This window comes from Echinops telfairi, unplaced genomic scaffold (genome assembly GCF_000313985.2).
Source record: "Echinops telfairi isolate 266 unplaced genomic scaffold, ASM31398v2 ScPeMD7_6;HRSCAF=24_1, whole genome shotgun sequence".
In the NCBI taxonomy this organism is placed as follows: Eukaryota; Metazoa; Chordata; class Mammalia; order Afrosoricida; family Tenrecidae; genus Echinops; species Echinops telfairi.
Genome location: NW_022103903.1, coordinates 17,696,918 through 17,722,554, shown reverse-complemented (window position 1 = coordinate 17,722,554; position 25,637 = coordinate 17,696,918). Strand labels below are relative to the sequence as shown.

Genomic DNA, 25,637 nt, shown 5'->3' with positions numbered 1-25,637 from the left:
TTGTTCGTTCACTGACTCAGCTTTCCTCCTGCAGTCAGCATCATTGCCTCTGTTTTGTGAGGTGGAGGACTTTGTGGACTGGTGTTGGGTTAATGTTGGACTTGTGGGCTTGGGCAGCATTGAGTTGGGATGTTTTCGTGATGCACATTTTCTTTACATAAAACTCTCTCTTATCCATGAGTTGCTGTGGATTTGTTTCTCCAAAGTACCCAGACTAATACAAACATATAAAACCTAGGTTATGTATGAATTCACTCGTCAACTGTTTTAATTAGAGAGGAAATTATAGATAGAAGGCTAGATTCCCTATTAACATCTTTTACTAATGAAGATCAAAATTTTCTTTAACATGCTTTCCTGTTCAAATAATTAATATCCGTCTGGGTTTATGTAAAATGTGATATGCTATGTAAATGGGTGTATGTATACAAAAACAGAAGCGATCTTTCCTGAGATTTTCTATTTACTCCAAGAAGTTTATTAACAGACAACATTTTCAAACATTTAACTATGTTTAGGTGAATTTATAAACACCTACAACTGGTGCATGAGTTCTTAGGCCATGATTTTTATAACCATTTCTAATCATAATCATTCTCTGTTTATGCTATAGTTAGTAGTTACTGCTTTGGGATATGGAATATCAAATAGTATTTACCTCTTTTTCCCTACAACTGCCCTAGCAAAGCAGCATTTCAAATAGACACTTCAACCTTCAGATATACAACAGAATTCTAGTCTGAATTCTCTTTCTTAATATGCATCTCTTTCATATTCTGTGGTTGGGTGATTTGTGTCAGTGAGACACTCCTGGCTAGGAGGGTTGTCAAACCTGTCAGTAAACTGGTAGCTTGAGGACACCCCCTTAGGAGTGTGTAGTTTGAGGACACCCCCTTAAGAGTGTGGCCTGTGATATGAGAATGAGGGATTCTGAGAACTGCCTCTTTTTCTGCCACTTTGCCTTCCTCCTGGCTGGGACCTCATTCTTTACTGGTACTGTTTCTGCCTCCAGGTGTGACCCTACATAAGCCACCTGACCCTGGTGTGTTTCCATGGCCCTTCAGTCCTTGTGACTCAGCACTAGTGCCCTGGGATCTTTCTGCTTCCTGGTTCATGCTTCTGCACTACCAGCATGCAGCTACTGGAGTCGGAAGAGGTTCTTATGGCTAACACAGGACTTATGACATCAGTTGGACTGAGCCGGGATGCCTCCTTGGTATATAATTATTTGTTTATATAAAACTCTTTCATATACATATGAGTGTCACTGGATTTGTTTCTCTAAACAACCTGGCCTAACACACATCCTAAGAGAAGTTTTTCTTTAGTCAATTCTCCATCTTTAGAGCAACAACATATATATGTTGGTTAAGAACATAAGCTTTGGAGTCAGAATGCGCAGATTAAAACCGTTACTCTGTAAAGAACAGCCTTTAACATTGGGGAAAAAATATTAAGCTATTAAACATATTAATTAAATCTTGTGGCCTGGTTTCCTCACTGACATAATGAAGATGATAATGATCGTATTCTCTATCCTAATGTGGGGATTAGAACAATGAATACAATGAAGTACTTAGAAGGGTGCCCACTAAAAAGTGAGCATGTAAAAGCACATAATTGTAGCTTCTGTGTTGGAGAAGCCATTTCTGGGAAATTTTCCCATTTTCCTTAAATTTTTATAGAGGAACCACTGGCAGAATCTTTGATAATATCCAAGCCCTTAAAATATCAATTACTAAAGACTTTAAAAATATATGGCTTAAAAGCTTATTGATCTTGTTCTAGAGTTTAGTAAGCAGTTTATTTTTTAAAGCACAATTATATTGTGAGAAATCTCAATCAATGTTAGGTATAGTATTTGGTGGGACTTTTCTCGTGCTAATAAGGCAAATGGTGATGACAATATTGTACAAAATTATGAATATATTGGTGTTGAACAAAGAAAAAAATCATTAGTTAGAAGTCAATTTCCTCGTAAAGGAAAAATTAAGCATTCAGGCCACCTGTATGTTTTCTACTTGTTCTATAGTAAAGGATAAGAATTTTATCATAACAAAAGATGCTTTAAATTATGTGTAGGGAAGAAGTGGAGTTTATCCTTTTGGGAAGCTAACTTCCATGACTGGGACATAATAAGCCTCCAAAATTGTTAATAGTCTTAGAAGGGTGGTAGCAAGTGACGCCTAATTTCCTTGGAAGGAACCTGGAAATTATATACATTTTTAATTACACAGTCATATGTAATTTATAATTGAGTTTTTAGGAGACAGGCCAACATTCTAAAATTAGTTACTTGGTTGATTGCATCACAAGACCAGTGTTAGACCTTACTTTTTTTTTTATTCTGGTGTTGGGTTGCAAACCACAGGTTTAAAGTTCAAAACCAACAGTCACTCCTGAGGAAAAACGTGGGCTTTCTACTCCCTTAAAGAGGTGCAGTCTCAGAAACCCACAGGGCAGTTCTACCCTGTCCCCTAGGGTCACGGGAGTCACCACTGACTCCAGGACACTGAGTTGGGTTTGAGTTTCTCATTCGTTTTACTTGTTTCAGAGAATTGTATTTAAGAATCACCTGTCCCCCATAGGATCCAGTCATGGGGAGACTGTTTACCTAAAGGCCCTATTTTTTAAATGAGATGAACAGGAACAAAAACAAAATGATTTAAATCAGCTCACCTCACAGAGGTTCCTTCTGGATGCCCAAATGATATATCCCATCTCTTTATAACTGATTCTCCAGGAGTCTATGTGATTCTGTGGTTTCCCAATATTTTGCAAATACGTTTTATTTCTGGTTTTGTTACTTTTAATTTCTATTGCATTGTAGTCAATCAATATGGCCCTTCCACAAGAACTCTATATGTGGACAGAGGAGTCCAATTACTGTAGCCCTATTGTTTACTGATTCTGAATTTGGTAAACTAATAACTTCCCTCATAAACCCTTATAGCCATGAGTATTCTTTATGAGTTTTGTGTGACCATTGCAAAAACTTATCAAACCCTGCATAGAAAGAAAATGGTCGCAAGGTTGGTACAAGAATAGATAAAAAAGGATGGCTAGCAGAGGCTTGTCGGACTGCTGCACTCTTGGAAATATGAGAGTCAGAGGAGGGGAGTTATGCCCACCCCATTGCCATTTACCGCACTCATTGCCTTCCACAAACAAACAAAAAAGTTGAAATGCTTAAATGGATACTGATAAAGGTCTCTAGGTCAGGGTTTCTCAAAGAATGTGCTTACAAATGATGTAGGGTACTTATTAAAAATTAACAATCTTTTTAAAAAAATTACCTTTTATGTTTAAAAATAGTTTTATTGACATATACTGCACATACCATACAATCTAATCATTTAATCGTATTAAGAAGAATTGTGTAATCATCACCACAATCAATTTTACATTTTCTTCTCATACTTGTTGTCACCTTCCTATTTCCTCCCAGCCTACTTTCTCTGTAATTTATCTATCCTGAATTTAATATATGGAAAAATTATACAAAGCACAAACAGGAAGCAAAAAAATAAACCCAAACAAACAACAGTGTCTAGATGAAGCACAGAAAATCTCTCAAATCAACTCAGAAAATACTAAACCAACTTTGAAATGTGTCAACAGGGAGATAAAATGATAAGAAATTTAATTTTAACCTAATCTTCCACTGGAAGCACTCACGCATCTATGTCAGGAAATTTGGAAGACGGTTACTTGTCCACTTGACTGGAAGAGATCCGTATCTGTGCCCACTCCAAAGAAAGGTCACCCAACAGAACGCTCCAACTATAGTACGATATCATTGCTATTGCATGCAAGTAAAATGTTGCTGAAGATCATACGGCAGTGGTTGCAGCAGTACATTGACAGGGAACTGCCAGAGGCTCAGGCTGGATTTAGAAGAGGACTTAGCACAAGGAATATCATTGCTGATGTCAGATAGATCTTTGCTGAGAGCAGAGAATACCAGAAAGATGTCTTCTTGTGCTGTATTGATTATGCAAAGGGATTTGGCTGTGTGTAACTGAATAAACTATGGAAAAACTTGTGAAGAATGGGGATTCCAGAACACTTCATAGTGCTCAATAGGAATTTGTACCTGGGTCAAAAGGGACTGGTAGGAACAGAACAAGGAAATACTACATGGTCTAAAATCAGGACAAGTCTGCCTCGGAATTGGGTCCTCTCCCCATATTTGTTCAATCTGTATGTTGAGCAAATAATCTGAGAAGTTGGGTTACATGAAAAAATGCGATATCAAGATTGGACGAAGGCTTATTAGCAATCTAAGATAAGCATATGACACAACCTTACTTGTTGAAAGTGTGGAGGACTTGAAGCACTTGTTAAGATCAGGGACTGCGGCCTTCAGTATGGATTAAGACTCCCTGTCAAGAAGACGAACTTCCTCACATCTGGATCAATAGGGAAAGTCAAGGTAAAGGGAGAAATGGCTGAGGTTGTCAATGATTTCTGTCTTGCTTGGATCTGAAACCAATCCTCCAGGAAGCAGCAGTCAAGAGATCAGAAGATGTACTGCATTAGGTAAATCTGCTGCACAAGGCATCTTGAAAGTATTGAAAAGTATTGAGGACTAAGACGTACCCGACTCAAGCCATGGTATTTTCCATTGCGTCATAAGCATGTGAAAGTTGGATACTGAATAAAGAAGATTGAGGAAGAATCGATGAATTTGAAATGTGGTGCTGCAGAAGAATATTAGCAGTACCATGGACTGATACAAGGACAAACCGATTTGTCTTGGCAGATGCATGGCCAGAGATTTCCTAGGGAGGTAAGGATGGCAAGACTTCATCTCAAATACTTCAGATATATTCTCAGGAGAGACCATTACCAGAAGAAGATATCATGTGTGATAAAGAGGGGCAGCAAAAAAGAAAAAGTTTCCAGTGAGATGCACTGACACGTGGTTGCAACAACGGTTCAAGCACAGGAATGTCTGCAGGGACGGAGCAGGAGAGGGCAGTATTTCATTCTGTTGGGCATAAAGTCGCTAAGGGTCAGAACTAATGTGATGACACGGAACAACAACCAATATCTTCCATAATCAACTGCATAATGTTCTCTGTCGGATAGCCAGGCTAGGAACATGGCTGGACGATGGTCAGGGGAGATTCGCGGGAGGTTGAATTCATGTAAAACCCTGCAAATGGATTTCGGACTTCCACTGTCAGCCATATTTTTCTGCCAGCCAGGTGTTCATAATTTGAGCTCCTTCAGATTTTGAAGTGTCTTTGAGATATAGCACACCTGTGGGTTGTGTTTTAACCAGTCACTTTGAGATATAAATCAAACTGCTATGTAGGGAGAAGGACGCAAAGTAGGGAAGCAAGATGTCAACTGCCATTGAGCTTACGAAGGAGTCAAAAAACAGAAGCTGAAGAGATAAGGACCTTCCCTAGAGCCAACAGAAAGAAGAAGCCTTGACCTGGAGTTGGTACCCTGACTTTGGACTTTCAGCATCCTCAACTATAATAAAAATAAATTTCTGTATATTAAAGCCATACACTTGTGGTATTTATATTCTAGCAACACTGAACACTAGGACACAGGGGTTTGTGTTCTGAGCAAGCACTGTAGCATTTCTTATATAGACTAGTGTTAGAACAGGACTATGCAAAGTCAGAGCTCAGGGACAAAAGTAAGAAATAATCCACATGGAGATCAGAGTGATTACTCAGATATCCTGGCTTCTCACTAGATACTGATATTTTCACTGTTGCTGATTAATCAAAGCTTCTGGAGCAGAGTGGCAGTTTAAATATATCATGATAATTGGGTACACAAATAGGCGATACAGGAAGAGAAGGTGCACAGCAGAGATCAGAGAACAAGGCTTTCCAGCCACCTACATTAAGAGCAATTAGGTTAAAACACTATTATTTAATGTTACAGCTGTTAACTACCAATAGCAAAATAGTTATAAAATCTAGAGAAAATAATTTTAAAATGTATTTTTTGGAATAACCCTTCTATTCTTTAAAACATATTATCATATGTGTAAGGGATAAGGGCTCATTGTTTTTTAAAATCTCCAAGACATTAATGAAAAGTGATAATATTTAAGATGAAAATCCCTTCAATTTTAGTATTCTAGGAGTTTCCTGAAAATGTTCTTCCCATTTAGAATGTACACCATTCTGATAAGATTAATACTTGCTTTCTTTTCCCTTTGTGCTTACCAATTTGTCTTATCAGCTTTGGCAAGGAATTTAACTTCCATATAAGTTTCATTAGTAAAATAAGTATAGTAATTTATGCTACTTACTTACCTTAGAGAGGTGGAATAATAGAGATAAAGTGGTAGAATTAAATTAATATGCACAGCTGAAAAAGATTAGCTCTCTTTCCTAAATTTTCCTAATAAGTCTAAATCTCCATCAACTGGAGTATAATACATTTTTATATTGAATTTAATGGAGGAAACTGCTGAGTATAAACTATGTTTGAGTTATTCAAAGGAATGTCTTATGTAAGTACCCAATGTGATCCATTTATTTTGAACTCAGATTTAAACTGATTTTCCTAATAACTTCAGTAGTAAGCAAGTTGTATTTGGAACAGTTAATATAATATAGTCTGATCTAGTAGAAAAAGTAAAAATGTACAAATATTTTAAATTTACAGTAGTTTTCATTACCATACTAAAATGAAATGCTTGGGTTATATGAACCACTCTAAGCTAAAGAAAAAAAGAACTTATCTTTATAGAGCAAACATAGTATCTCCAATTGTGTGCATGTGTGGATAAATAGAAAGTTTTAGATTGCAGTGAATTAACTGTTAAATGATTATGAAAACTACAGCAATAAATGAACAGCTATTTTTTAATTCAGTGAAAAACCTCAAACTACAAAAACAATTGTTTATTTCAACTATATTCCATTTTCAATGTATAATAGTCTTAAGTTTTTAATACAAGACTCTAATAATCCCTAAAGAGCAAGGAGACGGGAAACAAATGCTGCCTATATTTCCCCCTTGTAGAAGGTAGTTCTTACAATGCCATGCATTGCTATATGCCTAATGATAAAAACAGCACTCCTAAGTGCTCAGCACTGTTAACAGATCTTCTGTAGTTCTTGTAGCCCTCTTTGCCTTGCGTAACTAAGCTTATGGGGAAAGGCTACTGCTACAACTGCAGTACTGTACTCGGTAAGGTGTTCAGTCAGTGACCTTTCACAAACAAATCACCAAATCACCAGGCCTTTCTTTTCTAGCACTACAGAAATCAAAACCTCCCTGCCACTGGGCCACTTCTGACCCTGTAAGGCAGGGTATCCCTGTGGGTTTTCCAGACAAGGGTGAAAGCCTTACCCTTACCCAGGACCCTCCTACTAGGTGAGTTCAGTGATCAAATGCTTCTGAAGAGCATCCCAAAGAACTGCTCTCGACTCGGTTCCCTCCTTGCTCTCAGGTTTGTTGCAGGTAAGTAGAGAATCACCCATTCACTGCCAAGGAATCATTCCAACTCATAATGATTCTATAGGCCGGGACTGAATGGGCCCTGTAGGCATCCAAGAGTAGAAAACCTCATCTTTCTCCCATAGAATGGCTGATGATTTTGAACTGCTGGCCTTTGGGTTAGCAGCCCAACATGTAACCACTATGCCAACAGGGCTCCAGGTTGAGAATAATGATTTTATAGTAGATGGTGATTTGGAATTGCTGACCTTTTCTTAGCAACTGCATCACCAGGATCCCTCAATGGTCCCCTTCCAAAAACCTAACTCATTGGTATGGAGTCAATTCCAACTCATAACGACCCTATGGGGCAAAGTGAACTGAAAGCCTCATCTTTCTCCCACAGAGCAGCTAGAGGTTTCAAACTGCTGACCTTGATGCTAGCAGCCCAAAGTAACCACTGCACTACTTAGCCACTCTAAATTACTAGCCGTAGAGTCTCATCAAACTCCTTGTACAAACAATCTTTTACCACTTTGCTCATGTTCTCTCTGAGCAGCAAAACAAGTTTCTTTACTTCTTTTGCACCGAGGTATTTGAGAATCCTGCGGTTACATATATCCTCATTTAAGAATTTTTTCCAAAGAATTTTTCTCTTTCAGAAGAGTTTCATATACTAGAGCATTTATCATGGTTCTAATTCATCAAATTTATATTAATGTTGAAAAGAAAATGACTATATAAGTATTTGGCCTGACATTATCCATTTCCCTAGAATTTAAATTCATAAAAAGAGGGAACCGATTACATGGAACTGTGTGTGACCTCCTCCCTGGGGGACAGACAACCAAAAAGTGGATGAAGGGAGACGTCGGACAGGGCAAGATATGACATAATACCCATTTATAAACTATCAAGGGCTCATGCGGGTGGGGGGAGCGGGGAGGGAGGGGAAAAATGAGGACCTAATGTCGACCTAATGGAGAGAAAATGTTTTGAGAAACGATGTACAAATGCGTTTTACACAATTGATGTGTGTATGGATTGGGATAACAGTTGTATGAGCCCCTAATAAAATGTTAAAAAAAAAAAGACACATTTATAGAATGTGAAAAAAAAAAGTGGAATTAATGGTTCAAAGTACATGAATGTTTTTTTTTAACATTTTTGCTTAATTGCTTTTTAGAACATTTTATGTCTTCAGAAGAAATGCTTGTCTTTGTGGTATCCTCTGAGGCAGGCGATATTAACCTGAAGCCATAACATAGCTTCATGACATAGGCTAGGGAAAGACTCTCTCTCTATGAAACAACTGAGAAAACTGAGAAAAGATGAATGGACATCATTCCATAAAATGGTAAACTCCTCCAAAAAATATTGTTCTGAGGCAGGTGTGGTAGGAAATTTTCCCTGCTTTCATCTAGAGATTCCATCTAAAAGTTTCAATACTCAACAACCTTTCAACTCTTTTCTAGCTTCTTCTACTTGAGAAGTTTCTCAGAACTTGACATTAGAAGATTGTGTAGATGTGTGTGTGTGTTCAAAATCAGTGCTCACCTACAGTATAGCACATGCACCTTCTCTCACCTGCTCTTGCCTGCTGCATTCCGTGTAGTAAATATTTCCCCTAGGCTGGGATGGATCGTTCTCTCCCTCTCTCTCCCACCTGTCTTCACCACCTGGGTAAATGTCTGTCATTCTGGTTGATGCGGATATTAGGTGAATGGATTAGGGTTGATTTAAATTGGAAAGTAAGAAACTCCTCTTCCAAACCTATACTATTGTTGGCCATTCTACAATTGTCCTTGTGTCAGAGAGTTTATTTTTAGTACTTAAAATATGGGTACAGTGAATGGTAAATGAATATTTCATTTCCCAATTACCTAATGATCTACATGTCCGTGAGCTTTCAGAATCAAATCTCAGAGGGTCGGAATGATGAGCAGCAAAATTCAGATACAGAAATCCATCTTGATAGCCAAACTTGAATAAACATAACTAAAGAATGAGTTGGGAGAATACTTGGAATTAACATGATAGGTATAGGTAGTATATGAAGAAGTGAGCATAGCAAAGCCCGAACTCATTCATCTCTTTTTGATGCAAAATGTTCTCCATCTTCATATTAGAGTATAACTATAGATTTAAAATTAGAAACAAAGATCAATTGCAATGATAAGTAGATGAATATATAATTGGCAAAAATGTGAGCAAGGAAATGATTGGCTTTTCTTTTGTAGGATGGGTATCCTATAAGCTTCCTGGGTTCTGGTATCCTATTAGGAGCAGAATTTCCAACCAAGTGAGGGTTCCATTGGGAGAATGGAAGTTACATCATCATAATACTTATTCAGTGTCTGAGTGCGTGTGCGCGTGCGCGCGCGTGTGTGTGTGTGTGTGTGTGAAGGCTGGCATATAAAAATCATAATTTTCAAGAACTAAGATGCTAAAACTCTGAAAATATCAAATAAAAATCTAGGTACAAGTCAGATTCTTAAATTATAGGGAAATAATCTATTAAAGATTCATGGTATGTACTCCAACAGAGAATTAAATAAATGTTATTACATTTCAAAGAACACTCATATTCTCAAACTCACTGCCACCGAGTCAATCCCTGCTCAGTTGGCCCTATTAAAACAACAATAACAACAACAAACTCCCTGTCATCAAGTCAATGCCAACTCAGAGACCCCAGAGGGCAGGGTAGAATTGCCTGTGTCAGTTTCCGAGATTGTAACTCTTTATGGGAGTAGAAAGTCTTATCTTTCTCTGGAGGAGGGGCTGATAGTTTTGAACGGCTAAACTTGCAGTTAGCAGCCCTATCTATAACCACTATAACCCCAGGGCCCATCTGCCATCCTAGAAGATAGAATAAAACGGTCCTTGTGGGTTTTCAAGACCATCAATCTTTACAAAATGAGAAACCCTCATTTTTCCCCCCAGAATAACTGCTGGTTTCAACTGCTGGCCTTGCAGTTAGCAGCCCAACACATAACCTACTGTACGACCAGGACTTTTATGACATAGCCTACTATACGACCAGGACTTTTATGACATAGCCTACTGTATGACCAGGACTTTTATAACATAACCTACTGTACAACCAGGACTTTTATGAAATAACCTACTGTATGACCAGGACTTTTATGACATAGCCTACTATAAGACCAGGACTTTTATGACAGAGCCTACTGTAAGACAAGGACTGTTATGACATAACCTACTGTATGAACAGAACTTTTATGACAGAGCCTACAGTATGACCAGGACTTTTAGGACATAGCCTACTGTAAGACCAGGACTTTTAGGACATAGCCTACTGTATGACCAGGACTTTTATGACATCTGCTGGAACTGTGAAATTAATGATGGAGGGGAAACATATTAAGCTAGCAATTATATAACTAATACAGATCATTGTTTTAGTAAAATAGAAATAATGCCAATACTACTAATATAATAATTGTTGTAATGTTAAAAGTGATAACAAACCTAGATGTATGTAAAACCTTAGGCTTTTGAGCAATTTGTAATTTTTTTCAATTAATCAATTATTTGAAATCAATTATCATCAGAATATCTTTATTTATTTTTTTAAATTATTACTTTGAGGAAAAGAAAACCATGAGCTACTATTTTCAAGTGAGAGAATTGTATTATAATTTAAAACTAGATTGATAGTTTTCAGTGCTTTTTGACATTCTCACTGTACAATTTTAAATGTCAACAGCTAATCATGGTTAATCTGCTATTGATTTTTCTCCACTTAAAATATCACACTGGCAAGAATTTGTATTCCTATGTGCATTTAGTGGTATATTTGTCAAATATAAAATATATACTCCATCAAAAAATGATATATGTGATTTTTTAGATAAATATTGGAAGAACATTAACAATTCTTAATTTTTGAAACCCTGTTAAAATCAAATATTTAGAAAAATTAGGGAAAAGGACATTATAATAAAACAAAATTTAACATTGTAAGAAACTATTAAGAACACTTCTTAATTTTAAAATTGTATAAAATGGAAAAATATACAGGTACAGTCTATCTTCAATTAAGGTAATATAAACAATGAACAAAACAATGAAAATTGGATTTTGTAACATTTTTTAAAGGCACTATGTCAAAATAGTTTGCTAAAAAACAACCCAGAAAATATTTTAAAAGTAAGTTAAATCATTTTAAAAGGAGGAAAGAAAGAAAAAAAAACAAGAGATGGGTGGTGGGGGAAATAGGGCACTGACCCCATTTCCAAGGGGAAGATACTGTTTGTGTTTCCACAGGGAATGAGGGGCCAGACTTAAAGCCAGTGCCAGACTAATGCAGCATGCCTGCAAGGAGTGGGGAGCCAGTGGAGGAGCCTGAGGGCTCGCCCCTGTACCAGCTACATGGACAACTGCCCCTCCCCCCAGAAGAATTTACTTTAGAAGCTGGCACTGAAGCTGTAGCTAGAGGAGAGGGTCATGTCTGATCAGAGCACCCAGGAGCAAACGAAGGGGAAAGAAGAGAGAGGGGAGCACATCCTGGCCCACCAGGCCTGGAGGACAATATCGCCTCTCCGAACAGCCAATGCACAGAGTAGACCATATGGCTGATCCCTCTATGAGATACGAAATCGTTCGCTTACCCATGGCCCTACAGGGAATAACATTGACACTCAGTTTCGGGATCCAACTGGACAGACCCCCATGACACCTAGGCAAAACACTAAAGGCATGTGGGAGAACAATGGGGGGTGGGCAGAGCAGGGAGTTCCCTAGATAGTGCAAAGGATAGATAGACTCTGGGGCCAGAGCACGACACTCCATGGGACTTGACTGGAGGACATGCCTAGAGGTCGAAAATCAGACCTTGAGCTATTTACAGGTTTTGCTGTCTTTTTAAATTTTTTTCTTTTTCTTTTTTTCAATTAATTTATTCTTTTATGGGTCATTAGTGTTCTTTTTGTCAAGGTTTTGCTTTCTTTTTAAATTTTTTTCTTTTTCTTTTTTTTAATTAATTTATTCTTTTATGGGTCATTAGTTTCCTTTTTTGTTGTCATCATTGTGTTCTCTTTTGTCGCTTTGTCTTGCTATGCCTTGTTTTTTGGTGCATATTATTATCTCTGTAGATCTATCCAGATACAATAGGCTGGATGAATAGTCTGGAGGAGAAAACAACGGGACCAATGGTTCCAAGGGGACATGGGAGAAGGGGAGGCAGAGGTAAGGAGGTGGTGTTGACCCACCCAAGGACAAGGGAGCAACAAGTAATCCAAAATCAGTGGCAAGGAGGGGTGAGAGGCCTGGTAGGGATTCAGCAAGGGCAATGTAACTGAGAGAAATTACTGAAACCCAAATGAATGCTGAGCATGATAGTGGGACAAGAGGAATGTAAAAGGAAATAGAGGAAAGAACTAGGAGAAAAAGGGTATTTATAGAGGTCTAAATACAGGCAGGCACATATGTAAATATATTTATATAGGATGGTGGGGAAATAGAGCTATGTGTGTATATTTATAAGTTTAATATTAAGGCAGCAGATGGACAGTGGACCTCCACTCAAGTATTTACTTTGTTCTTTTAAATTGACATTCCATGATGCACACCTTCCCGACACAATCGTTGAAGACAAAAGTGTGCATAAGCAAATGTGGTGAAGAAAGCTGATGGTTCCTGGCTATCAAAAGATATAGCATCTGGGGTCTTAAAGGTTTGAAGATAAACAAGCAGCAATCTAGCTTAAAATCAACAAAGCCCACATGGAAGAAGCACACCAGCCTGTGTGACCACAAGGTGTAGAAGGGACCAGGTATCTGTTATCAAAGAACAAAAAATCATATTAGTGGGTGCCCACCTTCCCAATATAATCACTGAAGACAAATGTGTACATAAGCAAATGTGGTGAAGAAAGCCGATGGTGCCCAGCTATCAAAAGATATAGTGTCTGGGGTCTTAAAGGCTTGAAGATAAACAAGTGGCCATCTAGCTCAGAAGCAACAAAGTTCACATGGAAGAAGCACACAGCCTGTGTGACCACGAGATATCAAAGGGATCAGGGATCAGGCATCAAAGAACAAAAAATCATATCATTGTAAATGAGGATGAGTGGAGAGTGGAGACCCAAAGCCCATCGGTAGGCAACTGGACAACCCCTTACTGAAAGGTCTAGGGGAGGAGATGAGCCAGTCAGGGTGCAGGGTAGCAATGATGAAACATACAACTTTGCTCTCGTTTTTAAATACTTCCTCTCCCCACTATCATGATCCCAATTCTACCTTACACATTTGGCTAGTCCAGAAGATGTACATTGGTACTGATGGGAACTGGAAACATGGGCATCCAGGACAGATGATCCCTTCAGGACCAGTGGTGAGAGTGGAGATACCTGGATGGTGGAGGAAAGATGGGATAGAAAGGGGGAACTGATTACAAGGATCTACAAATAACCTCCTCCCTGGGGGATCGACAACAGGAGAGTGGGTGAAGAGAGATCTAGGACAGTGTAGGACATGACAAAATAATAATAATTTATAAATTATCAAGGGTTCATGAAGGAGGGGGGAGTGGGGAAGGAGGGGGAAAATGAGGAGCTGATATTAAGGGCTAAAATAGAAAGCAAATGTTTTGAGAATGACGGCAACAAATGTACAAATGTGCTTGACACAATGGATGTACATATGAATTGTGATAAGAATTGTACAAGCCTCCAATAAGATGATTTTAAAAAAGTTTTATGGTCAATAATACATTATTCCCTTGTATATTTTTCTAATCTTAATAGCCAAAATAACTAATTCAAAGTTACTTAAAATGCTGAGGCTTCTGTAGTAGTGACTTACCTTAATTACCATTTTCATAAATTATTATGGTGAATCAGGACAATTTTAAGATTATTTTTTATTTACCTGATATAATTAAAGTTGGTTTATAAAATGTAATATTGTTTTCATTCATTTTAGCTTTGCTAAATTACTAACTCTGAAATTGTCAGGTATATAGTTCCAGTGTTTATAATATTATCTTTAATATCAGCAGACAACTCTTATTTACTTTCCTGTAGCTAAAGGAAGTGATGACAACTATATGACAATGGCCAATATTGTGAATTAATATTTATTCTCAGCATCTTCATCTATCAATTAATAAATCCTGATAAGAGGCTTCTTATCTTTTCACCTTTTGAAACAAAAACTTATGAATTCAAACAATGCTACGGAAAGTGCAATAAATTTCATTTTGATATGGAAATTAATATTTTAATTATTAACTGACATATAAATCGTCTCACTAGCTAAGGTTTTCACTCTCAGAGTGAAGAGCCAGGACCTTGATTTTTAATTTCCTAGGAGCAATTCAGTAAAGAGACATAGTAGGTGTCGATATATTTCATTTAGGAATTTGACGAATATGCACCTATTTTTGAACTAGATTGAGAACTCTAGAAAATATATCTAAATAAACCACACTGAGTTAAAACTGGAGTGTTTATGTAAGTAGTGAAAATGGTAACAAAAATCCAAATATAACCATAAATGTTACACTAAAGAAATATCTTTATAAGAGAAACATGTTAATAATTTTAAAAATAGGTAGAATTTTCAAAGGGGGTGTTAGGAGAGATATAGCTTGGTTTCAATCTAAACCAAGGGCCTTTAAAATAAATTTTAAAACTCTAATTCTACATTCCTGAATAAAAATGTTCTTTAAAAATCTAAAAAATAATACATCTACTTATAGAATTTTAGTCATAAATAGTAAAATATTACAGAAGTTCATAAGCTGTAATTTTAATGTGTGTGCTATAATTTTCCAGTCTATAAAATGAAGGTACTGTAATGCAAAACATAAGACAATACATCATTTTACTATAAGGACTTCTACTTAAATACAGTGTCATAAAAAGCAATTAAATTGGAATGTGTCCATTTCTAATTATTTTTAAAGTGTTATACAACAAGCTCCGCCAACAATATACATTTCCCAAGGTTTTGTGTTTCTTTTTAGATAAAAAATCGAATCCTTTTACTCCCACCTTTTCATTAACCTGAACAACTAAAGCAGCTAGGGTGGTCCTGGGTTTTCCTTAGTAACAGTCCTCGTATGCTCAGACTCTCCTGCGGATGATCATCTTTCTGGAGTTGTAGATTGTCCCCTTGTTGAGGCACAGTGCTGATTCTGAATAAGTGAATGAATGCATTGGTTTTATCTTAAAAAATTACATTCATTTAGGATTTTGTACATTGTTATCTATTGGTTGGTTCTTCTGTTTCCCTTTACACCATTGTGCTTGCTACTAATTGTTCTAACTTGCAGTCACAATAGTAATGTTATCTAAGCGTCCTTGATATCCAGAAGGGTAAAGAAGGAACATGTTCCACATTGAACAGTATAAAAAATGTAAACATAGCTGTAGGATCATTTGATAAACATTCATTGTAATTTTAATATTTAACAGACTGACATATAAACAGTTTCACTAATTAAAACTTTAGAGATTAGGGAGTGTCTTCTAAAGTGAAGAGACACAGTAGATTACAATAAATCTTATTTGAAAACCAGATAAATATGTATGTATTATTGGACTTGAAAATATACATCTTTAACTAAATAGGTTAATTATTAAAAGTGGTATAATATAACTTTTTTCTTACCCATTTATCTTTCATCTTTTCATTTTTATATTTAATTAGCTACTGCATTATAATATTTAAAAATTAATTTCAAATGTCTTTCTAATTCTTAGAATAGGTTTATTGGCCTCGACATAGTTTATTTATTTTTAATTCCAGTTATCCTTAGAAATATTAAAATATCATCATACAGCAAAATACAAGATGATATTAAGAGTAAAAATTAAGAGGACATGAAAATATAATTCCACTAAATTGGGAATATCCGTTGAATTTGCCATAGATAATTTATACTTGGAATACATACTAGTACAAAATATGTCTTAGCTATCAGTACTCAAACTATTTTATAATCTTGATTCAAATATATTTAACTATAACCACCACAGGTATGCAATTCCTAAATAATACTTTCTAAATTGTGGTAAGTTTTTATGTTAAAAGCATGTCTTTTTTTTCAATCTACATGTTTTATCCCCATACTATCAATGAATGTCTCTATTTTCAATCCTCTTATACCACAAACTGTATACAGTCACCTGGAAAATGACACTCAATTATTACATAAGTAGTATATTATTAAAATAAATGCCTATTCTATAACATTCATAATATCTGTGGTCAGAAGCTATGATGCAGAAGCAGAGAGTATGTACATATTGTACGTTTAATCAGATCAAATAACAGCAAAAACAAAAATTCAACCTCCTGAATACTCAGTTTCTAGAGGTACTTTTTCTTGTATTTCCTATGATCAAGAAGTCAGTGTCACTTTTACACTTAAAGTTATAGAAAGAAAGAGAAGTAAAAGCAGTAAGTTTTCAATGATTTCTCCCAAGTACGGATCATCAAACAACTGGAGGGGTCAGCAATATCCTGGGAAAGCAGCTGAAACGATTTCCAGGACAGAGAGTGAAAATAACATACTTTCTTCCTAATTCTCACTCCAAAACTTAGTTAAAATTTAGGCTCACCTGTATTTGAAACTGGAAATGTGCAACTTCAAATAGAATTATAGTTTTAAAATACAAGTATCAAGAAGAGGGCGGTCCTCCTTCCAAACAAAAGTTCAGGCTACAAATCAGTGTATGAAACACCACCAGTGAAGTGAAATATTTCCTGTGTGCATGAAATTTTGTAAAATGCTTATGTTTTCCTTTATGAAATGAATTAAACCATCTACTATTTCAATAAAATTAAAGGAGTAGAATCTTGGGAAACGATTTTACAAATGGAGCACAGAAAAAGATAGATACTATGTATTTTTTCGCTCCTTTTTTTCTCTCTTGCACAATCTCATTTACTTTAGAAGTTCCTAATTTTATAACACTTTAAATTACAAAAAATAAATCGTAACTACTGAATGATATGGTACATGAAGAAAGCAGTTAGAATTTCAGAACAGATGTGAGTATCTCCTATAACTTTGAGATACAATTTCATGGATAAATACTATTTCTAATTGGTTGATAAACTGAATATTATACATTATTAAGGTTTATCATTAGTTCTGGTATCTTTTATTTTTCACACAAGTAATTTTCAAAAGATTATTTACTTAATTATAGACCTTAAATTTAAGAAAAATGTTTCCTGCCAGATCTGGAAAATCTTCACCGGATTACATGTTTAGAAAGTTTTACCAAATATATTTCTGTAAATAGTTGATAATATTTAATTTAAACTTTTAGAAAATGAATTGTCAAACATTCTGCAAATATACATGGATACTACTTAAATTAAATATTTTATGTTTCTATAAATTTAATAAATACAAGCAGACTTCAAAAAGTCCATGGAGAAATGGATTGAAAAGTACTTTTTCCACAAACTTTTGAAGCCCTCAGACATTCCTGTAGCAATATTACATGGCAATCCAAGGTAATAAGTAATTAGTGGATCAGGGGAGAAAATTAAATCTATGCAGTTGACAGTCTGATTGCTTCTTACATCACCCCTGAACTCAAGAATATAAGACGTCTTAAATAGTCAAAGTTTATGTCTCTGACAACTGTGTGCATATTTGTTTTCTCATTGATTAGACACAAGGCAGAGAGAACAATTAATGGAAAACAGCTGAGGAAAAACTATTTAAAATCTAGGATCACTTAGACTATTTTGTTTTCAGCAACACCAATTTCATCACAAATGAAAAAAATAAACAAACCGCACCCAAACCAAATCTCCAGGTGTCACTCTATGAAGAAGGACACTTTCGCGACTTTTCAGTGAATGTCTGTCTTGTCTTGGACCCTTCCTTTCGGAGCCATCATCCACACTGATAACAAATTACTGTATATGGAATATTACCGTGTCAGAAACTCACAGACGCATTTTCACCTCCTATATATGAGCAACGAGTGCACATTATGTACGGTGCATTGAAATAGTAGCATTGTACTATTAAGACTGATTTTATATGAGGTATTCCAATCTTGCTATTTCCTTTTTCTTCTAAGCCATCCCTCCTATACCTTGTTAACAATTATATAACAAGACTATTTTTATGTTTAATGGGAATTTTATTTAGATTTGTTTAAAATGCTATATGAATTGTTAACATGGCGCATTTATTTCTCTGTAAGGCAAGATGGATCCACAACAGCATCTCTTGAGTATGTCTCAAATCTCAGTTCTCCCCATCTCCATGCCAGGCCACCATTATGTCTCCCCTTGACACTCCAAGAGACTCATAATTCTGCTCATGGCACTTTCCAATCATTTCTGCCTATGAGCTACTGGGAAGTTGAAATGTAATTTGGTTCATTTTACTTACTGGGTCAAAACTCTTGGCCTTTTCTAAACGCGCCATACAAAATAGTGGACACTTCTTGTTATTCAGTATTTTCAGTGCCTCTGTTATTTCCTCAAACAAATTTTAACCATTTTTATTTATTTTATTTTGTCAGTCACTCTAATAGAAAACACGCTCCATAACATCAGAGAGCACGTGTTTTCACTCCAGCATCTAAACAAAATAGTGTGAAGCAACATCGAATAAGGCAAAACCCAGAAATAATATATTTTCATTAAAGAAATAATGCCAGTCTAATAAAAGTATAAGTTGTTCAGAACACTGTAAGCAATTGAATCCCTCTGGGCAGATTTAGTTTAATTATACAATTGATATTGTAGGTTGGGAGATATGAACCCATTTTAATAATTTCAGCATATCTTTGATCACTACTTTCACATTTCCAAGAAACATTGAGTCAACTAGTCAATAAGCTAACCTGTTACTGCGGATTGCGCTCACACACAGTGTGAGCTAGCATTCCACCATCATTTAGGGCAAAATGGGCATGTGCTCAGACACAGTGGATGGATATGTGCACCTCTGCCCGTGCATGTGTGTGCGTGAGTGTGCTTTGGTGGGGAGAGTTGATAGAGGTCAACAAAAAGTCATGATATCTTAGTTGTACATGTGTAGCTTATACAAGGCAGTGACCAGTGAAGAATTTCAAAGGGTGTATATTCTAATATTTTCTAATATTTGTTTTTATAATTTAAGCCACATCTAATAGAAAAATGTGTAGTAGACCATAGATAATTTGAATATTTATCTTGTGTATTCCAAATCCTCCATCAACACCACATTGCGATTCCGATTCCTCAGCTCCCGTTGGCCTGCGCCACTCAGTGCTCAGCTTTCCCGGCACACGAGGCACTGATGATGCCACGATTTGGGCCAGGTGTGTCTAAGTCCTCCAAGGAACACCTTTGCTCTGTAACATTTTAAACATATGTTTTGCAGCTCATTTTCCCAATACAGCACGTTGTTTGATTTCTTGACTGCTCTTTTCACAGGCACTGATCAAGGACCCAAATAAAATAAAATATTGAATGACTTCCATATTTTCTTTTTATTCATGATGTTCTTTAGTTGTCCGGGGTGGGGATTTTTGTTTCTTTATGTTGAGATGTAGTCGGTATTAATGACTGTATGCTTTTTAAAAAAAGTAAAAATTTGTGTTTTATAAACCAGTTATTATTTCTAAAATAATACATTCTTAAAATTTTAGACAGGAAACCAGGTTTCATTCTGAATTGTCATATTCTCATTTGTTTGATGTCTGCCAGAAACTGCTTCAACTCCTCCTGGCTTTCAGCAAGCACAGGTCTCATGGTCTGGATAACACAGTCGATTAGGGTCTTGTGTTCACCCTTCAGAGTCCAGTTTCTCAAAGCTGTGCCCCTTGGAAAACGCAGGTCTGGGACGCTTTTCTCCATCAGTGTCACCAGGGCTGAACTAGGGGGAGGCGGCAGTTCTCCCCCAGCCGTATTGTGAGTGCGTTCCTGAGGGCTCATCTTCTAGTATTATAATCAGACAATGTTTCCTGACATCCATCATGTTTTCAGTGGCTGATCCCTGAAAAGTGGATTGGCTCTTTTCAGTCTGCTGTATGCTCAAGCTCTACTGAAACCCATCCATTTCACCACACTGGTAGGTGAAACACTAAAGGCATGGCTTCCAGCATCAAGGCAACACACAAGCCACTACAGCACAACAGGCAAGTGGTAGTTTTCAGAAAGAGTCTTTATAACTCACCTATTTTTATTTGTATTTTAGAAATCTAAAAAATAAGTCCACTATTTAATGTTCATTTGTGAACATTCTAAAAGTTTCATAATTTCTCCATGTCTATAACTATAGGAACAACATCCAAACTTAAAATGTTTGGGTCAAATTTATGATAGTTCAATTCATTTTAGGCCAGGTTTTGTTGTTGTTGTTTTAAAGAACATATTTTCTCCCTAGGTATATTCACTTTTACATTCCATTAAGCCCAATAAATCTTCCAGCTAATTCATTCAAATTAATAGCTAATGGAACCAAGTACTACATTGCTTGATTTTCCTGAAAAAATAATGCACAATATTGTCAGGAAAATAAGCTAATAAAGCCATGTATCCAAACTATACTTTGACTTAAAACCTATTTTCCCATCCATTTGATTATTTTCAGAAGCATAAGGCACACCCTAAGAAATAAGTAACTCTTTTATGATATAGAAAATAATGCATGAAAATAAAATAATCTTTAGAGGAAGGGATACCTAATGGCTAGTAACCAATGTAAGTGATCTATTAAGGAAGACTGCATTTTGTGGTCAGCTAAGTGGCCAGTAAAGGAATAAAGGTTATACATTTTGAGAAGAAAAATGCTTTTGTTAAAATCTGTATTGCCTAATGTGGTAGTTTGCTTCCAGAAAATTTTCAGCACTGGAAATCCTAGAGGGCTGTTGTGCCCTGTCTTAGAGAGTCACTCTGGGTGGGAATCAATTGGACAGAACTGAGGTTTCCTTATGTTTGTTTTATTCCTTATTTTTGTTAGTTTAAGTAACTATGCATCCAGGGTGATGGAGTGGGGAAAGCCCTCAGCCACTAACTGAAGGGGCAGGGTTTTAAACCTATCAATGCTCTGCAGACAAGGATGTGACCGTCTTCATCCTGCTAAGATTACAAGCATTACGGGCCAGTAAACCCTATGGGGCAGTTCTACTCTGTCCTAGGGAGTCATTATGAGTTGGGAGTCTTTTCACAGTAAGGATTTAGTTTTTGTTTGTTTGCTTGCTTGTTTTGATTTTGTTTTTTAATAACTATAGGAATCAAGGTATCCTGGTGGCATAATGAGTACCCAGCTGGGCTGCTAACCACAAGGTCGGCAGTTCAGATCCATCAGCACTCCAAGGGAGAAAGATAAGGTTTTCTGTCCTAATAGGGTCAATATATACGAGTCGAATCAATTCAATAGCAGGGCATTTGCTTCTTGTCCTTTTTTGCTTTTTGTGGTAAATATTGAGGGGATGTTGCGACTTGTGAGGATTAAACTATTTTTTCAGCTCTGAGGGATTTTACTTATTTGGTACAACAGATCATTATAATGAATATCCCTAGATGCAGCAGTCAAGAAAGCAAATGATCAAACTATATATTATATTGCATATATCTGCTGTAAAAAATTTCTTTAAAGTGCTAAAAATCAAACACGTCACTTTGAGAACAAAGGTATACCTGACCAGGGCCATGGTACTTTTAATCGCCTCCTATCTATGGAAAATCTGGACAAGAAGAAAAAAAAAACAAAAAAAAAAACAACAACAAAAACCAAAAAGTTGATGCATTTCAACTGTAGTGTTAGTGAAGAATACTGAATATCCCATGAACTGCCAACAGAATAAATAAATGTATCTTGGAGACTATATCTCTGAAGCTTGGCCGGGAAGACATTGTCTCCGGTACTCTCTACTGGTGTCAGAAGAGACCAGTCCCTGGAGAAGGACAGCATGCTTGGTAAAGTCGAGGGTCGGCAAAACAGAGAAAGACTCTCAACAACTGAGACGCTGGTGTAAGGTAGGCTGGCAGTGTTTTGCACTGTTGTGCATGGGGGGTCTATGTTGGAACCTATTGGCCAGACCTAACAACTAACAACCAATAATTACATTCAAATTTTTATTTTGTAAATTTCCTTAATCAAGAAAACAAATTACATAAAAATAAAATTTAATCTCCTTAAAAAAACACACACAATTTTATTGTAGAACTTTAAAAATGAAAAATTAACAGAAAATTGAAATAGTCTCTTTGAACTAAACATTATGCATATTCCTGATATTACTTTTAGCTGTAGAATTCAAATTCATATTTTATATTTAACCTTTTCTATATTGTACATATAATACCTTAATATTCAATATTTGAGTATTAAAATTGATGAGATCTATTTTGGTTCTTATTACCTATAAGTCAATATATGAAACTATAAGTTATGAAATATTTCCAAAATGCTCAAAAGAATAACATTGAGAAAGTTGATACATTTTAGTAGGATGATTTCAGTATGTGAAAATTATTTCCATATAAGAAAGAGTATTATCAGAGAAAAATTTCTAATCGTTATGACCTTAGGCTATATACACTATGTTGTAAGTACTCATTGATGTTTTATGAAAAATATCCCATCATACTTTTTCTATAATACTCTTTAGACTAACTCTTGAAACTTCAAAATTTAGCCTTTAGGTTCTATTTAATTCAAGTATGTTCTTATGTATAGCCTGTAATTTTAGTATATTAGTACAAAAGCAAATTAAAGGCTTTAGTAAACCACCTATATAATCCTACTTAACTGATATATAAACTGTGTAGTACTCTCTAATTAAACTAATTGATAAAAACACAAAATTGCATATATTTGGCCTACACTTGAGGTAAAATGTTTCCAAATAGCACAAGAAAGTCACTAAAATATTTTTTAAAATACTGCTAGAGGTTGACTAATAACATCTCTGTACCCTTAAATTTCATATGAATATTTTTAAAGGTCATACTATTACACTTCATATGATCTGGTAAAATAGCATTTTGAAATTCACAATTCTGTGTTACTTATGTTAATATTCCCAGAGCCTAGAGTAGGTATTAGGCTATCCTTCTGAACCAGACAAATAAGTGTTAATTTAGGGAAATTTTTGCTTAGAAATAAATGTTCAAAACTTCTGTAAAGCTTGACTCTCAAAGTATGTCTCTTTAATATGCCTCAATGCAAACATGAGGTAAAATATGATTATCTCACTCTGTAATTTCTAAATAGTTTCCTCTTCTCCACATGAAGCAATGAGTGCTAAGTAAATAATTTTTGTTATTTTTCAGCAATCTTCTATTTTCAAAGATAGAATGAAGAATTACGCCTTTCATATCTAATACCAGTAACCTTTAGAAGCAGATGAGAAATGGTGTACAAAGGTATACACCACCATAAGAGGATATGAGAATATATGGCATTATAGCTGGTACTTTTTATATGATACATTTTCAAAGACATAAGGAAAATGATGATTCCCAAATTTACATTTACATATGAATACATGATTACATTCTGCAGGTAGAAAAAAAGTAATAGAAATTCATGTAAATGCACCACTTTTATAAATGAGAACACAATATTGGTTCTGAATTATAGGTTAAATAAAATGGTCACATATTTTTCGAGAGTAAAATTTTAAAGAATCCATTGCTGTATTTGCCTCCTCTTTCAGTTTTCCCCCTGACCAAAAAAAAAGTGCACATTCTCTTCTCATGTGAGTTCCATTTTAATCTACCTATTAATCTTAGACTCTTTAACATCCACACAATGTGTTAGATGATAATTATAATTGATGACAACCACTTGTATGTGGATTCTTTAAGAAGTAGTGAAATAGCAGGTTGACAGCAGTGGTCATCTGAGCTCTGCCAATGGGAGCATCCAGCAAGGCTCCTGCTGGAAAACTTTTACAGCTGTTCTCCGCCTAGTCTAAGAGCATTTAGGATACGTAAGGGTCCTTTTGGCAAACCCTGTAGTATCTATAGCAAAAATCCACTCTAAAATTCCATCAATATGTTTAAATAAAAGGTCATATTCAGAATGTTTCACGTCCCTCTTCACTTTACCACTTACTGTAGAAAGACAAGGCTTATACTACTCCTGTAAGGATTGACAGTCTGGGAAACCCACTGGGGCAGTTTGACCCTATTCGTACAGGGAGGGTTTCATGAGTAGGAATCAACTCCACGGCAGTAAGTCTGGTTCGGGGGTTTTACCCCATAACCCACTGAAACACAAAGCTCAGAAAAGAATCTGTGTCTAGAATGGGATCTTCGCAACTTGGAAATTCACACCTATGTTGTTATACCCCCGCCCTCCGGAAAGAGGAACCACAGGTAGGGATGTGTGAGCACCTGGAGCTAGAAGTGCTGTGGAACAAGTCTACATCGGGCCTGGATGGAAGACCGGGAGAAGAGACACTGGCCACCACAAGCTGCTATGTGGCCACAGGGTACAGCGGGGGCGACCTGCCTTGCATATAAGCATGTGAGAGAAGCTAGCGTTTCCTTGCTCTGAGCACCTGCCAAGAATCAGAAGTCTCCATTAAGTCTGTGCCAAGGGGCCTGACCTCTTGTGGAGACAGCACAGAGGGGGCATTGGCCTTTCAGCCAGCAGCAGTGGGACCCATGCTGCTGCTGACCATCCCGCCTTGTAAAGGCATTGGGGAGTCACCAGTCCTGAGAAGGGAGCCAGGCTCTGGGATATGGGAACATCTTCACTCCTGTCTGCAGGTGAGCCAGGAGTAGCAGACCCCCAGACCAAGTTATCTGCAGGAGACACCCGGTGCCCTGGTCCGCAGGTCACTAGCCCCTCCCGCTCATCCGCCCGGTTCCTTACCTTGGTTGTTGGAGACGTGACTGCATTCGCCAGACCAAGCAGTCAGCAGAGGCAAGAAGAACCCCAATTGCCAAAGAAATTCCCGGACTTCGCAGCCCCCCATGGTTCTCCAGGCCGCTTTCCTCCACCCCTTCAACCGAAGTGGGAGCAGCGCAGTCAGGTGCCCTAGGTGGCGTGGGAGTTCAGGTCTTCTTCCTCCTCCTCCTCCTCTTCCTCCTCCACCCGGTCCGCAGGGGGTGTCCGGGGGCGCCCCCCGCGCGAGGCCCCGGGGGCAGGGCACGAGGGTCCAGGCTGCCCGGGTGCCGGCGCCGCGGCCTCGGAGGAGAACGCTGCCTGCGGTGCCGGGGAGCTGGTGGCGGCTGGAGGCGAGCGGAATGGCATCCACCACC

The 25,637-nt window shown here is 36.9% G+C and overlaps 1 protein-coding gene across 1 annotated transcript in view; it reads right to left on the bottom strand.

Moving 5' to 3' along the window:
- Positions 1–25,516, bottom strand: part of EPHA6 (EPH receptor A6) — a 1,133,516-nt gene extending 1,108,000 nt beyond the window's left edge. The window contains exon 1 of the mRNA XM_045286264.1: positions 25,249–25,516. Within this exon, the coding sequence (XP_045142199.1) occupies positions 25,249–25,351 (103 nt within the window). The 5' untranslated portion in view covers positions 25,352–25,516. The remainder of the gene's footprint in view (positions 1–25,248) is intronic.
- Positions 25,517–25,637: the final 121 nt, after the last annotated feature.